The sequence below is a fragment of the Oncorhynchus mykiss genome, chromosome 31, assembly GCF_013265735.2.
Source record: "Oncorhynchus mykiss isolate Arlee chromosome 31, USDA_OmykA_1.1, whole genome shotgun sequence".
Taxonomy (NCBI): Eukaryota; Metazoa; Chordata; class Actinopteri; order Salmoniformes; family Salmonidae; genus Oncorhynchus; species Oncorhynchus mykiss.
The window spans coordinates 9,637,669-9,656,407 of NC_050571.1; the positions used below are offsets into that span (position 1 = coordinate 9,637,669).

Sequence of the window (18,739 nt, forward strand, 5' to 3'; positions counted from 1 at the left end):
AAACCCCAAGGAGTTTCTTCCAGTGGAACCTGGACATATCATCCACACAAACAACTATACATGACCAAAGGGTAGTACCTGTAGTTATTGAGTGAGTATAAAGCGTTCATAAGGGTGATATGGCAATTTATAATCTAATAATAATTAGATTTAGGAAGAAGACAAGAAATTATACTCGTTGATCTTTCTCTTTTAGGCAATTGTTGGCATATTGTTAACTAAATTCTCTCAAACCTGCTCTTAACGGACCCCCCCCCCCCCCCCCCTCGTATGCCAGCCAGTCAGTCTGCTTTAAACCAGCTGTTTAGATTTATTGCTTAGCCCCTATGTAGAATGGTACAGCTAAGATCCTAACCCAGTACTGGTTCACACACATCTCTTATCTGTGTGAACTAGTAGTACAGCTGCATCCTGGGGATTTTATTGTTATGAGATTATTGTTATAAATTGTAAAAAGCTTCATGTCTAATAAATGTGACTTTTTAAAAGCGAGATTTGATCGTCTCTGTTGCAGGTTTATGTGTTGTGAAGCATTGACACCTTGTGGTTGAAAGACTCTCTCAGCTACAGTTCCCCCAGGGGAGCTTATGGTTTTCAATGTACAGTATGTGATTTCTTATCCATCAGCATTCTATAAGATATTTAAATATGCCATTTAGCAGACCCTTATCTTAAACGAATGACAGTAATGCATGCGTTTTACGTACGGCTGGTCCCGGGAATCAAACCAAATATCCTGGCGTTGCAAGCTCTGTGCTGTACCAACTGAGCTACAGAGGACCACAGCGATACTCATATCACATCAGTAGAGGTATACATTCTAGATGTCTATAGTCACACCAGTAGAGGTATACATTCTAGATGTCTATAGTCACACCAGTAGAGGTATACATTCTAGATGTCTATAGTCACATCACATCAGTAGAGGTATACATTCTAGATGTCTATAGTCACATCAGTAGAGGTACACATTCTAGATGTCTATAGTCACATCACATCAGTAGAGGTATACATTCTAGATGTCTATAGTCACATCAGTAGAGGTATACATTCTAGATGTCTATAGTCACATCACATCAGTAGAGGTATACATTCTAGATGTCTATAGTCACATCAGTAGAGGTATACATTCTAGATGTCTATAGTCACATCAGTAGAGGTACACATTCTAGATGTCTATAGTCACATCAGTAGAGGTATACATTCTAGATGTCTATAGTCACATCACATCAGTAGAGGTATACATTCTAGATGTCTATAGTCACATCAGTAGAGGTATACATTCTAGATGTCTATAGTCACATCAGTAGAGGTATACATTCTAGATGTCTATAGTCACATCACATCAGTAGAGGTATACATTCTAGATGTCTATAGTCACATCAGTAGAGGTACACATTCTAGATGTCTATAGTCACATCAGTAGAGGTACACATTCTAGATGTCTATAGTCACATCACATCAGTAGAGGTATACATTCTAGATGTCTATAGTCACATCACATCAGTAGAGGTATACATTCTAGATGTCTATAGTCACATCAGTAGAGGTACACATTCTAGATGTCTATAGTCACATCAGTAGAGGTACACATTCTAGATGTCTATAGTCACATCAGTAGAGGTACACATTCTAGATGTCTATAGTCACATCAGTAGAGGTACACATTCTAGACGTATAGCTAGCGGCTTAGAGTCTCGTTGTAGTGTGGAGTGGAATGCTTCATTTGGTCAAGTTTTAGCATGATTCTACCAGGCAGCTGTCCACCATACAACAGTTTATAGCATCGATAACAGGTCAGTGGAGACATTGGTAAACTGCTGTCATAACCTGAAACTCAAGCTTCATGCTAATACTGTTTGTTGAGCCTGTCTGCAATTTCCCAATGAGCCCTTTGGAATCGATGTGTCTAAAATGGAAACCTATGCCCAATATAGTGCACTACATTTGACACACCCCTGGACTTACAACCTTCACTCCCCTGTGCCCTATAGTCGTCGTGACAAGAAGATGGCCTTCTGCCCTATGTGGGTTCTGGAGTCTAGTTTGGCTTTCCCTTTCTTCTTCAGTCCCAACGTACCAACTCCACTCCTGGTAGGTGTTGTAGTGGTTCACCTCCATCTTCTCCAGGAAATAACACGGATCAGTTACTATCGACTACATGGGAGAGACAGAAACACAGTCATCACAAACATATGCTGATCGTTGATTAGATTCCGTGGGGTTGGTCAAAGACGATGTAGTAAAACTGATTGGTAAGGTTCTGGGGTTGGTCAAGGGCTCTAGGTAGTCCAAAACTGATTGGTAAGTTTCTGGGGTTGGTCAAGGGCTCTAGGTAGTCTAAGACTGATTGGTAAGGTTCTGGGGTTGGTCAAGGGCTCTAGGTAGTCCAAAACAGATTGGTAAGGTTCTGGGGTTGGTCAAGGGCTCTAGGTAGTCCAAAACTGATTGGTAAGGTTCTGGGGTTGGTCAAGGGCTCTAGGTAGTCCAAAACTGATTGGTAAGGTTCTGGGGTTGGTCAAGGGCTCTAGGTAGTCCAAAACTGATTGGTAAGGTTCTGGGGTTGGTCAAGGGCTCTAGGTAGTCCAAAACAGATTGGTAAGGTTCTGGGGTTGGTCAAGGGCTCTAGGTAGTCCAAAACAGATTGGTAAGGTTCTGGGGTTGGTCAAGGGCTCTAGGTAGTCCAAAACTGATTGGTAAGGTTCTGGGGTTGGTCAAGGGCTCTAGGTAGTCCAAAACTGATTGGTAAGGTTCTGGGGTTGGTCAAGGGCTCTAGGTAGTCCAAAACTGATTGGTAAGGTTCTGGGGTTGGTCAAGGGCTCTAGGTAGTCCAAAACTGATTGGTAAGGTACTGGGGTTGGTCAAGGGCTCTAGGTAGTCCAAAACTGATTGGTAAGGTACTGGGGTTGGTCAAGGGCTCTAGGTAGTCCAAAACTGATTGGTAAGGTACTGGGGTTGGTCAAGGTCCAAAACAGATTGGTCCAAAACAGATTGGTAAGATAGTATTAAAATGTTTGAGTGATCCAAAATAATTATTTGAATGATGATGATAATAATTGTAAATGTCTCCTGTCACGATCCTAAATTAATGTGTTGACATCAATGTTAAAACAGCCCTGTTTCTGTGACCTTTGTGTCTCGGGGAGATAGTTGGGGAGGGTGAAGGGGTCACCACGAGGACATGGTCATTCCCGAGGACATGGTCATACCGACACCACGAGGACATGGTCATACCGACTCCACGAGGACATGGTCATACCGACTCCACGAGGACATGGTCATACCGACACCACGTGGACATGGTCATACCGACACCATGGTCATACCGACACAACGAGGACATGGTCATACCGACACCACGAGGACATGGTCATACCGAGGACATGGTCATACCAACACCCCCCCACACTCACGCACAACTAACAAAATAAGTTCAACAGAAGCATTCCAACCATCCTTACAAATAAACTTCCACATGATAACAAAGACACAAACTGGAATGGCAAACCTGAGAGAAGTAGAGGACAGACTAAAATAAACAGTGATGTAGACAGCATGTGGAAGTTAGTTACAATTTGAAACCTTGGGGGTTAGCTACCTTTTGTTTGGTTATCATGGCATTATGCAACATTCAAAGAAAAGGCTCATCTATATAGCCTCAGTATGAATGGTAGATGTTTTGCAAATGGGAGCTTTTAACAACAGTAGCATATTTACTAGTAACATTGTCTGTAGATATGCAACACTACTTCCTAAGCACATAACCAGCTGTGTTGTTGTAGTGTAAATAGATCCCACATATTCCTATCATGTAATTCACACCCACATTGCTCTTATTATTGAGCCATAACATAATTATGGGTCATTATTAGTGTGGGAGACTGAGGATTTATCTTTAATGAAGTTAAACAATATGAGCCTTAATGTCAATTATGTTAAGTCGATTGTGAACATTAACGCATGCATCAACATAATGTATTACTGTTGAATATAAAGCAAATTTTGAAGATAAATATTAAACTTCTTGATTGGCTGAACAATTGAATAAACAAAATAACCAAATTAATGACAAGAGTTTTGTATTCTTGACATAGTATTCTGTTTTCATTTGAGAACACAAAATCCACTGAAATATTCTACTATTTCTGGTCTTGCTGTGAATGTCATTCTCGTCCCTCTTGCCTCCCACCGTCCCATCCGGGTGAATCTTCAGATGATGTTCGCCATTCATGCAGTATAGGGTCAGTTTTATTATTGTAGAGCAGATTACTTCTGAATGTCAGAGCCCGGTCCAATAACTGGAATCTGGCATAGGAGCTACAGCCTTGGAGCCTGGTCCAATATCTGGAATCTGGCATAGGTGCTACAGCCTTGGAGCCCGGTCCAATATCTGGAATCTGGCATAGGAGCTACAGCCTTGGAGCCTGGTTCAACATATGGAATCTGACATAGGAGCTACTGCCTTGGAGCCTGGTCTAATATCTGGAATCTGGCATAGGAGCTACAGCCTTGGAGCCTGGTTCAACATATGGAATCTGGCATAGGAGCTACAGCCTTGGAGCCTGGTCCAACATCTGGAATCTGGCATAGGAGCTACAGCCTTGGAGCCTGGTTCAACATATGGAATCTGACATAGGAGCTACTGCCTTGGAGCCTGGTCTAATATCTGGAATCTGGCATAGGAGCTACAGCCTTGGAGCCTGGTTCAACATATGGAATCTGGCATAGGAGCTACAGCCTTGGAGCCTGGTCCAACATCTGGAATCTGGCATAGGAGCTACTGCCTTGGAGCCCGGTCCAACATCTGTTTGTGGCATCTTGCCATAACATTTTTGGTATGCCAACAACCATAGGAGTCGGCCATACAGTACAAACACATCTGGGATCAGGCTAAAGGGCCTCAATAAGAAAGAAAAATCACTTTTATAACTGGCTTTGGGGCACCAGGTATTGTCATCATAGAGATGCTGATACCAAGAGACTAACCGTAGCAATATTAGACTGATTATTAGACTGAGGTTGGTGTCAAATACAATAAAATGTCCATCACCTAGAATAGGTCCCCTGGCAGCTAGCCAAGGAAATAACTTAATCAAGTCCTTAGCCATACAAAAGGTTACAAATCAAATCAATAAGCGTCAGAATGGAAAAGCCCCTTTTATTGAATGAACCATTGCTGAATTATCACGTGGTCATTAAAAGTACAAGAAGGTAAACATCATGATCAATCTGTATATCATTTCTCGTTTTTAAAAAGATACCACACAAAAACAACGACGTAGTTCCAACATTTAGTGGAAGGAAAAACATCGACATGACCTACTACAGATTAGCAATAATACACAGGATATAGAAAACTATTATTATTTGTGGGAGAAATACAACAAATAGTTTTTGCTTTACTTTGGATTATATGTACATAATTGTGTACAAGCAAAACAAAGAAGCTTCGGAGAACAGCATATACCAGTGAATAATCATCGTTCTGCCCTTGATAATACGCTTCAGAAGTTCACGGCTGCATTTGTTTTATACAAAATAGAAATTCTAAACAATATTTTGGGGCAGAGGAAATTGTTAGGTTCAAACTGGTTGATTTGTGAACTTTTTGACTGACTACTATCTTCATAATATTAGTACACAACATTTGACCAAAGCAATACAAAAAAAAGAAAATATATATAAAATGTGTTATGAAACAGAAAAGCCCTGTACGCCACTAAAACAACAGGAAAATATGCTGAACTTTGCTTTGGCCACCTGATAGAAAAATGTAATATACTGGAACTGTGTTGTCTAAATAAATGGTATATATTGACACTATTGAAAGGTTTCCTGAAAATCTGTCCTGCAGAGAAATACAGAGAATAGTTCACTAAAGTGAACATTTTCTGTCTAAAATAGCTTATATTGTAAAAGGAAAAAAAAAGAAATTACATAGTACACGTCCATATTCTCTTGTTTAGAGCAACAAGTAAGTCATGTATTTGTAATTTGTATTGCATATTTTCAGATGTCCTTGTCAAAAAATGTACTGTATGATACAATTTCACAGAGACCAATACATTTTTTGGATAAGGAGAGGTGAGTAGTTTGTGGTTTCATACTTGTTATATGAAAGGCAACAGCAGAGAACAACTTGTAGCCACACTGAATGTGAAAGTAATCCAGAAGCTGTTTAGATCGGGAGAACTAGTTTGCTGGTTTTGCTCAACTATGTTTGTACCACCATTGAAAGAAAATAAAATATTTTCCTTTAGGATAGATTGGGAAGCTAACAACGGCTAACCAAGTAGTGAGAACATCAAATGACTTTGGCATGTCCAGTATGAAACTAACTTACCTGAATGGCCAGGTGAGCTTTTATTTAACCTGACTGTTAATTAATGAATGTCACAAAAAACACACAATGTTGGGAATCAAAACTGAATGTTTTTGGTTTTAAAATGGTTCCATCAACATAGATGACCACATACATTTTTAACCAATGACAACAACCTGAGTATGGTATAGTTGTTCTTAAGAATCACTAATGTATAGCTTTTTATTAGATGTTGGCATAGTGTATGAAAATAATAAAATAGTCATTTTTCCAACGCGTAAATAGACCAATGACGGCAAACAAATAACTAGCATTGTATTTTTAATGCCAGTTCGGTGAGAAGTTGGAACACACCCCAACTATTCAAAATCGCTTCAGGTTTCGGGTTAACAATTCTCTCAAATTCCCCTTCAATGTGCGGCATCACCATACATTTTTAGAATGCCTCCTGGTCTTCCTTTAAACCAGTGACTGAATTTAACCAGGTATGTTGCCCTCTCAGAGCAACTAGTAAAAGTAATGGATTAAATACGTGCCAGGAGTTAGGACAAGTAACCAGAAGACACTATGCCCTCCCTCCAGGACCAGCAGACACTATGCCCTCCCTCCCTCCAGGACCAGCAGACACTATGCCCTCCCTCCAGGACCAGCAGACACTATGCCCTCCCTCCAGGACCAGCAGACACTATGCCCTCCCTCCAGGACCAGCAGACACTATGCCCTCCCTCCAGGACCAGAAGACACTATGCCCTCCCTCCAGGACCAGAAGACACTATGCCCTCCCTCCAGGACCAGCAGACACTATGCCCTCCCTCCCTCCAGGACCAGCAGACACTATGCCCTCCCTCCCTCCAGGACCAGCAGACACTATGCCCTCCCTCCCTCCAGGACCAGCAGACACTATGCCCTCTCTCCCTCCAGGACCAGCAGACACTATGCCCTCCCTCCCTCCAGGACCAGCAGACACTATGCCCTCCCTCCCTCCAGGACCAGCAGACACTATGCCCTACCTCCAGGACCAGCAGACACTATGCCCTCCCTCCAGGACCAGCAGACACTATGCCCTCCCTCCCTCCAGGACCAGCAGACACTATGCCCTCTCTCCCTCCAGGACCAGCAGACACTATGCCCTCCCTCCCTCCAGGACCAGCAGACACTATGCCCTCCCTCCCTCCAGGACCAGCAGACACTATGCCCTACCTCCAGGACCAGCAGACACTATGCCCTCCCTCCCTCCAGGACCAGCAGACACTATGCCCTCCCTCCAGGACCAGCAGACACTATGCCCTCCCTCCAGGACCAGCAGACACTATGCCCTCCCTCCAGGACCAGCAGACACTATGCCCTCCCTCCAGGACCAGAAGACACTATGCCCTCCCTCCAGGACCAGAAGACACTATGCCCTCCCTCCAGGACCAGCAGACACTATGCCCTCCCTCCCTCCAGGACCAGCAGACACTATGCCCTCCCTCCCTCCAGGACCAGCAGACACTATGCCCTCCCTCCCTCCAGGACCAGCAGACACTATGCCCTCTCTCCCTCCAGGACCAGCAGACACTATGCCCTCCCTCCCTCCAGGACCAGCAGACACTATGCCCTCCCTCCCTCCAGGACCAGCAGACACTATGCCCTACCTCCAGGACCAGCAGACACTATGCCCTCCCTCCAGGACCAGCAGACACTATGCCCTCCCTCCCTCCAGGACCAGCAGACACTATGCCCTCTCTCCCTCCAGGACCAGCAGACACTATGCCCTCCCTCCCTCCAGGACCAGCAGACACTATGCCCTCCCTCCCTCCAGGACCAGCAGACACTATGCCCTACCTCCAGGACCAGCAGACACTATGCCCTCCCTCCAGGACCAGCAGACACTATGCCCTCCCTCCAGGACCAGCAGACACTATGCCCTCCCTCCCTCCAGGACCAGCAGACACTATGCCCTCCCTCCAGGACCTAAGTCATCCCCGCCTGACCTAGTACAGAGATTCACATTCATTTTGATACCTGGGTTGGTTTGTGTTTCACGGGAGAAAGAACAAAAAAATCTGCACAGAAGCAAAACATGAATGACAAAGCAGGAAAATGTTTTTGGTGACAACATGATGACAAAATCATAAAATATTACAAATTCATGTTGGACTCATTAAACTACCTAAGTACATGTGTATAGAAAGGGTTTGTTAGACTTAAAGGGTCAACCTGCTATCTATATTTATGCTAGGGAATCTCTAGTGGGGATGAAAACACTAAAAAAGGTCAATAGTTCACCTTTTTAGTTTCTCTAATAATCCACTCAATCCACGGTGGACATAAGTGCTTTAAGTAGGTTTTTTTTTCTCTCCCTCATCTTTTTCTGAAATAAACACTGACAACTGTTAAAACGAGGACTGTTTTCCAAACCTGAAAAAAAAGTTTGGCACTGAAAGTCCCAGAGGACATGCCCTCCATCAACTAAGCTATGCCCTCCATCAACTAAGCTATGCCCTCCATCAACTAAGCTATGCCCTCCATCAACTAAGCTATGCCCTCCATCAACTAAGCTATGCCCTCCATCAACTAAGCTATGCCCTCCATCAACTAAGCTATGCCCTCCATCAACTAAGCTATGCCCTCCATCAACTAAGCTATGCCCTCCATCAACTAAGCTATGCCCTCCATCAACTAAGCTATGCCCTCCATCAACTAAGCTATGCCCTCCATCAACTAAGCTATGCCCTCCATCAACTAAGCTATGCCCTCCAACAACTAAGCTATGCCCTCCATCAACTAAGCTATGCCCTCCATCAACTAAGCTATGCCCTCCATCAACTAAGCTATGCCCTCCATCAACTAAGCTATGCCCTCCATCAACTAAGCTATGCCCTCCAACAACTAAGTTACATCCCAAATGGCACCTTATTCCCTATTTCGTGCACTACTTTGGACCAGAGCCCTCCTCTGGTCATAAGTAACACACTACAAAGGGAACAAGGGTGTCATTTGGGACGACACACAGTTTGAGTGCAAAACACAAGATGACAGAGAAGGATGTTAGTACTAAGTGCTTTACTGGAAAATTGTTTTTAGTCAAACACACAAAGAGCTAAGACGTAAGCAAGGTGCCTAGGTGGGTAAGAGGTTGTCCTAGACCACGGTCCATCAGTGGCAGTTCTCCGGAACACCCTGTCTATCACTGGTTTGTCTCGTAAAATGGTCAAATTGTCTGATATGTCAGTGACATGTCACTGTTGCCAGAATATAAGTGACTCTTTAGGGATCAATAGTGACAAGTTACCCATGTTTCATTGACATACCACTCTACTATCTATTCAAACACACCTGTGTTCATACAGAAAGCAGCATATAGAGTATTGAGGGTCAAACACTGAAGCCTTTCCTAAAGTGACCAAGAACTACTGTACAACTAAATTCAAGAACTGCCATACAAATATTACGGTTAGGGAAACCATAGCAACCAGCCTGGTTTTTTGGGCCGCTGATGCGTTCTCAAACTATCTATTTTTGATTGGCTGACGCATCTCTCTCTCTCTCCGACACATTCCAACAATGACAATGGGCAAAAAAACGACTAGCAAAACAACAGTTAAAACAAAAGCAACAGGAAGAGGTTCACTGACTGCCGGCAGTGGTTAGAGCGTTGGGCCAGTAACCAAAAAGGTTGCTGGATCGAATCCCCGAGCTGACAAGGTAAAAATCTGTTGTGCGTTCCCCAGTAGGCCATCATTGTAAATAAGAATTTGTTCTTAACTGACTTGCCTAGTTAAATACCCAGTTATATTTTGCTGACAAAAATAACATGTTCAATGGTGACAATTAATAGCTTCCTTTTACAAACATCCAATAGAGTTAAAGACATCTTTTCTACTACTTACTTTCACATTCTCTCAGTTTAGTAGAGGCGGGGGGGGGGGGGGGGGGGGGGGGGCATAGTGCTAAAATAGTATTTAAAATAGAGACGTGAACAAGAGATCAGGAAGGGAATACTGTATGTAGATTGGGAGTATTATTAGATCGATTGATCTCACACACATAACCGAGCTGCAATGGCAACAGACAAACACGGCAGCCATTTTAAAAAGGAAAACTGACTGAAACTGCATGTAATAGGAAGAGAACAATCACATACACCGGGGGTCAACCGTGATGGTGAAAGAAGAACATCCTCAGACAGTCAGGGAACGGCTAAAATCAGACGTCAAGCTAAAAAAGGCACATATTTTTTTCTCTCCCTTTTTTCTGATCGACGGTGTGTGTGTGTGTGTGTAAACCTGGCAGCCAGCGTGTAGCCTAAACGTAGACAAAGATAGTTCTGTGAATTGTGTACTGTACGCTTACATTACAAAAATAACAACAATTTCATAATGTTATGCCTGACTTAAAAAAAAAAGCTATGCAAACATGCTTTTGTAAAGACGGTTTACGAAACAAAACGAGATGTTTTATGTCATGTGACTTGATAATCAACTCTGTTACAACAGTAGGTAGAGGAATACCCAGTAGCTAAACCTGTGGGAAAACATCACAAGAGTTATAGTGTTTACCTTTGCTGAGGTAAGAAATGACCTGTATCATAAACTGTATAAACTGTGGCTGTAAAAAATAGCATCTTAATAATCTGTACATAGATACTTGTTTAATCTAGATATTGTTCAATTCTGAGGGTGATACACCTGAGAAAACATGGTTAGTTTATTTCAATCCTTGATTATCTTTAAACTTAAGACATTTATTTCTACTGTTATACTGCATACTGGATCATAGATGTTAAACGAAACAAAAAACCTCTGTGCTCTTTCCCTCTCGTCGTCTGCCTCTTGACAAATCTCTCCTTCCTCCTCCATGTTTCATCCCCAAATCCCCAAACCCTTGTACTTTGTATACTTTCTCCCAAAACAGCATCTCCTCTTCTGTCCTCTCTTCTTCCCGGTCTCCCTCTGTCAGGGGAAAGGTGAGGGGATTTTAAGGCATTGTGTCTTGGTGGCGGAAGCACCACACAGTCATTTCTGGTGGAAGAGGAGGGGCTTGACGCTCCCGGCTTTGAATTTTGGTAACTGGTTGCTGATGATCTCTGCTAACATCTCTGGGAACTCCACCGACAGAGACTTGTTGACGAACGTGTAGAAGCAGAAGTTGAGCAGCCCACCAACCATCTAAAGGGAAATATATGTTTATTTACTGTCTGTTGGTCACAGAAATGTTCTTAAACAAACATAGATAGATGAATGACAGGAGAACACATAATTAGGGACGTGCCCAAAGTAAACTGCCTGTAGCTCAGGCCCTGGAGCCAGAATATGCATATAATTGGTACCATTGGAAAGGAAACACTCTGGAAGTTGTAGAAATGTTAAAATAATGTAGACGAAAAACCAAACATAATTTTGTTTTGTTTTGTTGAGACCATGCTCTTACAATGGAAAGTATAGGGGCAAACTGAATTCTAGCTGTAATTCCTATGGCTTCCACAGGGTGTCAGCAGTCTATGATCAAGGTTTCAAGGCTTGTAACTTCCAAAACGAATAAGAAATATCAGTTTTAGTACAGGGACACAGTCTTGGAAATGTGTGTTTGGGCGCGCCATAAAGACAAGACACACCTCCTAAAATCGGTTTCCTATTGAACATACTTCTTTCTATAAGAAATATTATAGTTTGATGACATTTTAGGGAATCTGAGGAGTAAATAGACATTTATTTTGATTTGTTGAAACAAAGTTTAGGGGAAGATTTTCATATTCCTTTCTCTGCATGTTGAACGAGTGGATTACTCAAATCGATGGCGCCAACTGAACAGACTTTTTGGGATATAAAGACAACAAAACGACAAACATGTTATAGCTGGGACCCTTTGATTTTCAAAAAGTAAGTGAATATTTAATCGCATTTTGTGAATTTATGAAACCTGTGCCGGCGGAAAATTATTTTGATGTGAGGCGCCGTCCTCAAACAATCACATGACATGTTTTCACTGTAATAGGTACTGTAAATAGGACAGTGCAGTTAGACTAACAATAATTTAAGCTTTCAACCAATATAAGACACTTGTATGTACCTAAATGTTGAATATCCATAATTTGTATGATTATTTATTTGAATTGCGCGCCCTCCAGTTTCACAGGAAGTTGTCCCGCTAGCAGGACCCCTAAGAAGTTCACATCCTGTCCCAACATATGCACGTTGTCATCATTATTGTTCCTAACCCACTCATTAATGAATCCCATATCTAGCTGTATGCCACATGTGTGTTGTAATAGTAGAATACTAAAGGTTTGGGAACCCCTGTACTACACCACCAGGGGGCAGCATTGAGCTCCAGACCACCAGGAGACAGCATTGAGCTCCAGACCACCAGGAGACAGCATTGAGCTCCAGACCACAAGGAGACAGCACTGAGCTCCAGACCACCAGGAGACAGCACTGAGCTCCAGACCACCAGGAGACAGCACTGAGCTCCAGACCACCAGGAGACAGCACTGAGCTCCAGACCACCAGGAGACAGCATTGAGCTCCAGACCACCAGGAGACAGCATTGAGCTCCAGACCACCAGGAGTCAGCACTGAGCTCCAGCCCACCAGGAGACAGCATTGAGCTCCAGACCACCAGGAGACAGCATTGAGCTCCAGACCACCAGGAGGCAGCATTGAGCTCCAGACCACCAGGAGGCAGCATTGAGCTCCAGACCACGAATGTGAATTGTCAGAATAATAGTCGAGAATTATTTATTTCAGCTTTTATTTCTTTCATCACATTCCCAGTGGGTCAGACGTTCACATGCACTCAATTAGTATTTGGTAGCATTGCCTTTAAATTGATTAACTTGGGTCAAACGTTTTGGGGAGCCTTCCACAAGCTTCCCACAATAAGTTGGGTGAATTTTGGCCCATTCCTCCTGACAGAGCTGGTGTAACTGAGTCAGGTTTGTAGGCCTCCTCGCTTGCACGAAGCTTTTTCAGTTCTGCCCACACATTTTCTATAGGATTATGGTCAGGGCTTTGTGATGGCCACTCCAATACCTTGACTTTGTTGTCCATAAGCCATTTTGCCACAACTTTGGAAGTATGCTTGGCGTCATTGTCCATTTGCGACCAAGCTTTAACTTCCTGACTGATGTCTTGGGATGTTTCTTCAATATATCCACATAATTTTCCTGCCTCATGATGCCATCTATTTTGTGAAGTGCACCAGTCCCTCCTTCAGCAAAACACCCCCACAACATGATGCTACCACCCCGTGCTTTACGGTTGGGATGGTGTTCTTCGGCTTGCAAGCCTACCCCTCTTCCTTCAAACATAACGATGGTCATTATGGCCAAACAGTTATATATTTTTTTAATCTTTGTCCTCCAGTGTGCAGTTGCAAACCGTAGCCTGGCTTTTTTATGGCGGTTTTGGAGCAGTGGCTTCTTTCACGCTGAGCGGCATTTCAGGTTATGTCGATATAGGACTTGTTTTACTGTGGATATAGATGCTTTTGTACCTGTTTCCTCCAGCATCTTCACAAGGTCCTTTGCTGTTGTTCTGGGATTGATTTGCACTTTTCACACCAAAGTAAATTAATCTCTAGGAGACAGAACGCGTCTCTTTCCTCAGCGGTATGACGGCTGGGTGGTCCCATGGTGTTTATACTAGCGTACTATTGTTTGTACCGATGAACGTGGTACCTTCAGGCGTTTGGAAATTGCTCCCAAGGATGAACCAGACTTGTGGAGGTCTACAATTTTTTTTTAAGTGTTGGCTGATTTCTTTTGATTTCCCCATTATGTCAAGCAAAGAGGTACTGAGTTTGAAGGTAGGCCTTGAAATACAAGTTCTTTGACACCGATCTCAACAAACTATGTCTGTATGGACCTCACCTTGTGCATGGGGGAATTGTCATGCTGAAACTGGAAAGGGCCTTCCCCAAACTTTTACCACAAAGTTGGAAGCACAGAATCGTATAGAATGTCATTGCGTTAAGATTCCATTTCACTGGAACTAATGGGCCTAGCCCGAACCATGAAAACAGCCCCAGATCATTATTCCGTCTCCACCAAACTTTACAGTTGGCACTATGCATGCGGGCGTTCTCCTGGCATCTGCCAAACACAGATTTGTCAATCGGATTGCCAGATAGTGAAGCGTGATTCATGACTCCAGAGAACGTGTTTCCACTGCTCCAGAGTCCAGTGGCGGCGAGCTTTACACCTCTCCAGCCGACGCTTGGCATTGCACATGGTGATCTTAACAATGACAGAGAAATCAGATTATCTCGAGGGACAAACAGGGCCGAATAACATGGTTGTGGACAGAATTGCTGGAAACCTGGACGGAGTCTGAGGACAAAGTTAGGGAAATGATCTCGGAGAAACTGAAGATTGACGACAGCTTCAGGATAGAGCTTGTTGAAGAAGATGTACGTTCCTCTCAAGTTCTTGGCTCTTTCCAGAACAGCTACCTTGTCCTTGAACCTCTTGACCATGATTGGCCAGGCGCTCTCCACCTAAAATCTTCCTGTCGTCAATCTTCAGTTTCTCCGAGATCATTTCCCTAACTTTGTCATCAGACTCCGTCCAGGTTTCCAGCAATTCTGTCCACAACCATGTTATTCGGCCCTGTTTGTCCCTCGAGATAATCTGATTTCTCTGTCATTGTTTCAGAACTGATGTCCTCTCTCAACGACTTACAGATTGCTGTCATCTCCTGTTTCAACTCATCGAGCTGACCCCGGGAGAACAGCAAACTGTTCTTCAGGTCCTGGACCTCTCTGGTCAGGTCCATTCTTTTATTAGTTGACTCCACCAGTATTTGGACAAAACACTTGAAGTGATATTCTTGTTGTTGTAACGACTGCTTGTAAAAACTATTTTTTGTTCATTTAAAATATCCTTTACATGTGATAGAGAGACACCACTGGTCCGCAGGATCACTGGACAAATAGTAGAGATCCCAGCAACGGATGTGGGATCCAAACTCAAAGATAGCTAGCTACTAACCAAACGTTTTCAATAGACTTTGAAAATGTTCCAAAAACAACAAAACGAGCTCTCCCGCGTTCAACAGGAATTTACATGTTGTGCAGTGCGTTCAAGACCACGAATGGTATTATATTGCGGTAAACACAGCATTACAGTTGGAACCTAATTTGGCCAAAGAAAATGTCTCAACAAATCAAAAATGATATACAATAATGATAAAATAAACTATAATAAATAAAAGTTAACCTCAAACCTGAATAGCGAGTTACACACAGTCCATTTGGCAGTACAAACGCTTTTCTAATCTTTGTCCACTACAATATTATAACTTGTCCCAGAGGACGTCCCCCCACGTCCCCCCACGTCCCCTCCCGTCGGCTTCTTCTCACTATCCTCTTTTGTCCTCTAACTTTCATTTTACTTCAATATAAAAGACCTGCAACTTCACAATCAACAGTAGTCAGGGCTCCTTTCACTCGCGCTCTCTCTCTCTTCAGCAGGTGAGCAGCCAGAACCGGTTTCAGCTGGAAATAAGCTATACATTTTGAGTTGCAGTTGGCTGACACAGATAACAAGACCGCACCGTTCTCATCACCTGACAAAGATTAAATTAACAGAGTACGGGTCAAGACGGTAAATACATTTTAAATGCCCATATTTGAGACGCGTGGCAATTAAATCAGACCCGACTCATATCCAAGGGAAAAATCGGAATTTAGGCCCCGATCCCGGGTCTTATCTCAGGATTTTGAGTCTGTTGGACCCGTGAAGAATTGTAATGTGTACCTCGTGCATGGAGTCAAGAAGCTTGGTGAGCTGGTAGAAGCGTTGCCAGTTCTGGCTGGAGTTTTCCTCTCTCTTGACGATGGCCTTCCCCAACTCCTTGATGTAGGACATCCTGATCTCATCAAACACTGCCTGACTTTTCAGACCATCCTTTGGCACTGGTGCGGGGAGGGGAGGGGACAACATAATACATCAACCTCTGTGTGTGTTTTTGCCTTTGGCACTAAAGATGAACATAACAGGAAATGTGTTAAATAGCCCAGTAAGTCATGCCTATGCAGTTCCCCTTCCTTATACAGTGCCTGAGGAAAGTATTCAGACCCTTTTGTCTTTTTCCACATTTTGTTACGTTACAGCCTTGTTCTAAAACGTCTGAAATAGTTTTTGCTTTGTCATTATGAGGTATTGTGTGTAGATCGATGAGGACAAAACTTATTAAAAAAAAATAAAAAATCAATTTTAGAATAAGGTGTCTGAATACTTTCCGAATGCTCTGTTATGTTTAAAATGTAAAGTGAAAATACAATAAGATGAAATAGGAAACGTTCCTTCTTTGACATCCCAATGGCAGGATCAACATTAAAAACATAACAGTAAAAACCCAGGAACACGCAGCCATCAATCAGGAAATAGGTTGTCATATTGTTACGGACTCAAGTGGGCCAGGTCAAAGGAAAAGTGGAGCTGAGACTCACCGGTGCTGAGCAGCAGCAGAACCTTCATACACAGATACTCGTCATGAGACACCTGCAGTCTGACAAACTCACTGGAGATCTTCAACATCTGTTCACACTGGTCTGCCATGTAGGGCAGCTTCATACGGTCCCTGATGAGGAGAGAGAGAGACATGTTAGTGATGATGTCACACTGGTCTGCCATGTAGGGCAGCTTCATAAGGTCCCTGATGAGGAGAGAGAGACAGGTATGTTAGTGATGATGTCACACTGGTCTGCCATGTAGGGCAGCTTCATACGGTCCCTGATGAGGACAGAGAGAGAGAGAGAGACAGGTATGTTAGTGATGATGTCACACTGGTCTGCCATGTAGGGCAGCTTCATACGGTCCCTGATGAGGAGAGACAGGCATGTTAGTGATGATATCACACTGGTCTGCCATGTAGGGCAGCTTCATAAGGTCCCTGATGAGGAGAGAGACAGGTATGTTAGTGATGATGTCACACTGGTCTGCCATGTAGGGCAGCTTCATACGGTCCCTGATGAGAGAGAGAGACAGGTATGTTAGTGATGATGTCACACTGGTCTGCCCTGTAGGGCAGCTTCATACGGTCCCTGATGAGAGAGAGAGACAGGTATGTTAGTGATGATGTCACACTGGTCTGCCATGTAGGGCAGCTTCATAAGGTCCCTGATGAGGAGAGAGAGACAGGTATGTTAGTGATGATGTCACACCGGTCTGCCATGTAGGGCAGCTTCATAAGGTCCCTGATGAGAGAGAGAGAGACAGGTATGTTAGTGATGATGTCACACCGGTCTGCCATGTAGGGCAGCTTCATAAGGTCCCTGATGAGGAGAGAGAACGAGACATGCAGACAGACAGAGACTTAGGCCGACAGATAAATAGACATACTGGTTGATAACGAGGTCTGGAGCGAAGCAGAGCATGTTCCCGTCACACTGTTGGTAGGACCTCCAGCCCAGGCCGAAGGACATGAGGAACAACCAGGAACACTGCAGCAGAGTCATCTGGTCGTCCAGGTGAAGGTTCCGGAACCCTGCAGGGGAAGGTAACAGAACACTGAATGACTAAAGGTTCCATTTCCCTGATGATACTGTAGTACTGCTGTCTATGTCTCTTAGAAATAGTAGTACCTGGCAAAGATTTGGCCCACTTGACGGCTGATACCACCTGTCGTCCCCCCAGCCTGTTGAGGGTGGTCATGATGCGTGTGGAGGTGTCTGGCAGGGTGCCGTCGTAGCCAGAGTAGATGGTGTCTGGCTCGATGGCCTTTAGTAGAGACAGCATGGTGGGGGTGAGCTGGGGCATGGACTTGGGGACCAGCGACCTGGCCTCTGGGAGCGGACGGGGGGTCAGCTCGGCCATGGTGGGCTGCTGCACCCCCTTTAAACGGTTCAGCTTCTTGGTTTTACGAGCTGTAGTGAAGGAGAGAGGAAGGGAGGGAGAGAGGAGGTATATTGAGTGACTATGATATCAAAAACCAGTTAAACTAACATACAGTAAGTACCTTGGGAGAGTATTCAGACCCCTTGACCTTTTCTAAAAATTATTAAATAGTGTCCCCCCCTCATTAATCTACACACAATACCCCATAATGTCAAAGCAAAAACAGTTTCTGAATTTCTGTTACTGAAATATCACATTTACATAACTTCCTAAAGTGTTCCCATTCCCTTTAATAAAGTGCATCGATGCCATTGTCCCCACAGTGACCGTGCGTACATACCCCAACCAGAAGCCATGGATTACAGGCAACATCCACACTAAAGGCTAAAGCTGCCACTTTTAAGGACCGGGACACTAATCCCTTTACTCAGTACTTTGTTGAAGCACCTTTGGCAGCGATTACAGCCTCGAATCGTCTTGGGTGTGACGATACAAGCTTGGCACACCTGTATTTGGGGAGCTTCTTTCATTCTTCTCTGCAAATCCTCTCAAGCTCTGTCAGGTTGGATGGGGAGCTTTGCTGCACAGTTATTTTT

The 18,739-nt window shown here is 43.8% G+C and overlaps 2 protein-coding genes and 1 pseudogene across 6 annotated transcripts in view; 1 reads left to right on the forward strand and 2 right to left on the reverse strand.

The window, feature by feature from the left end:
- Positions 1 to 494, forward strand: part of LOC110504549 (NEDD4 family-interacting protein 1-like) — a 15,681-nt gene extending 15,187 nt beyond the window's left edge. The window contains exon 8 of the mRNA XM_036970347.1: positions 1 to 494. This exon is cut by the window's left edge and continues 874 nt beyond it. The gene's annotated coding sequence lies outside the window, so the exon portion shown is untranslated.
- Positions 495 to 1,879: 1,385 nt separating this feature from the next.
- LOC118945998 lies at positions 1,880 to 4,279 on the reverse strand (annotated as a pseudogene).
- Positions 4,280 to 5,278: 999 nt separating this feature from the next.
- LOC110504536 (glucocorticoid receptor-like) overlaps positions 5,279 to 18,739 on the reverse strand; it is a 71,663-nt gene continuing 58,202 nt past the window's right edge. For 3 of the 5 annotated variants that reach the window (XM_036970518.1, XM_036970517.1, XM_036970520.1), the window contains 5 exons: positions 17,891 to 18,172; positions 17,649 to 17,793; positions 16,757 to 16,887; positions 16,062 to 16,219; positions 5,279 to 11,472 (listed from right to left, as the gene is read on the reverse strand). In XM_036970518.1, the coding sequence (XP_036826413.1) occupies positions 11,320 to 11,472; positions 16,062 to 16,219; positions 16,757 to 16,887; positions 17,649 to 17,793; positions 17,891 to 18,172 (869 nt within the window). In that variant the 3' untranslated portion in view covers positions 5,279 to 11,319. Of the gene's footprint in view, positions 11,473 to 16,061; positions 16,220 to 16,756; positions 16,888 to 16,907; positions 17,275 to 17,648; positions 17,794 to 17,890; positions 18,173 to 18,739 lie in introns of those variants that run through there. The other 2 variants (XR_005041262.1, XM_036970519.1) reach the window with 2 other exon arrangements.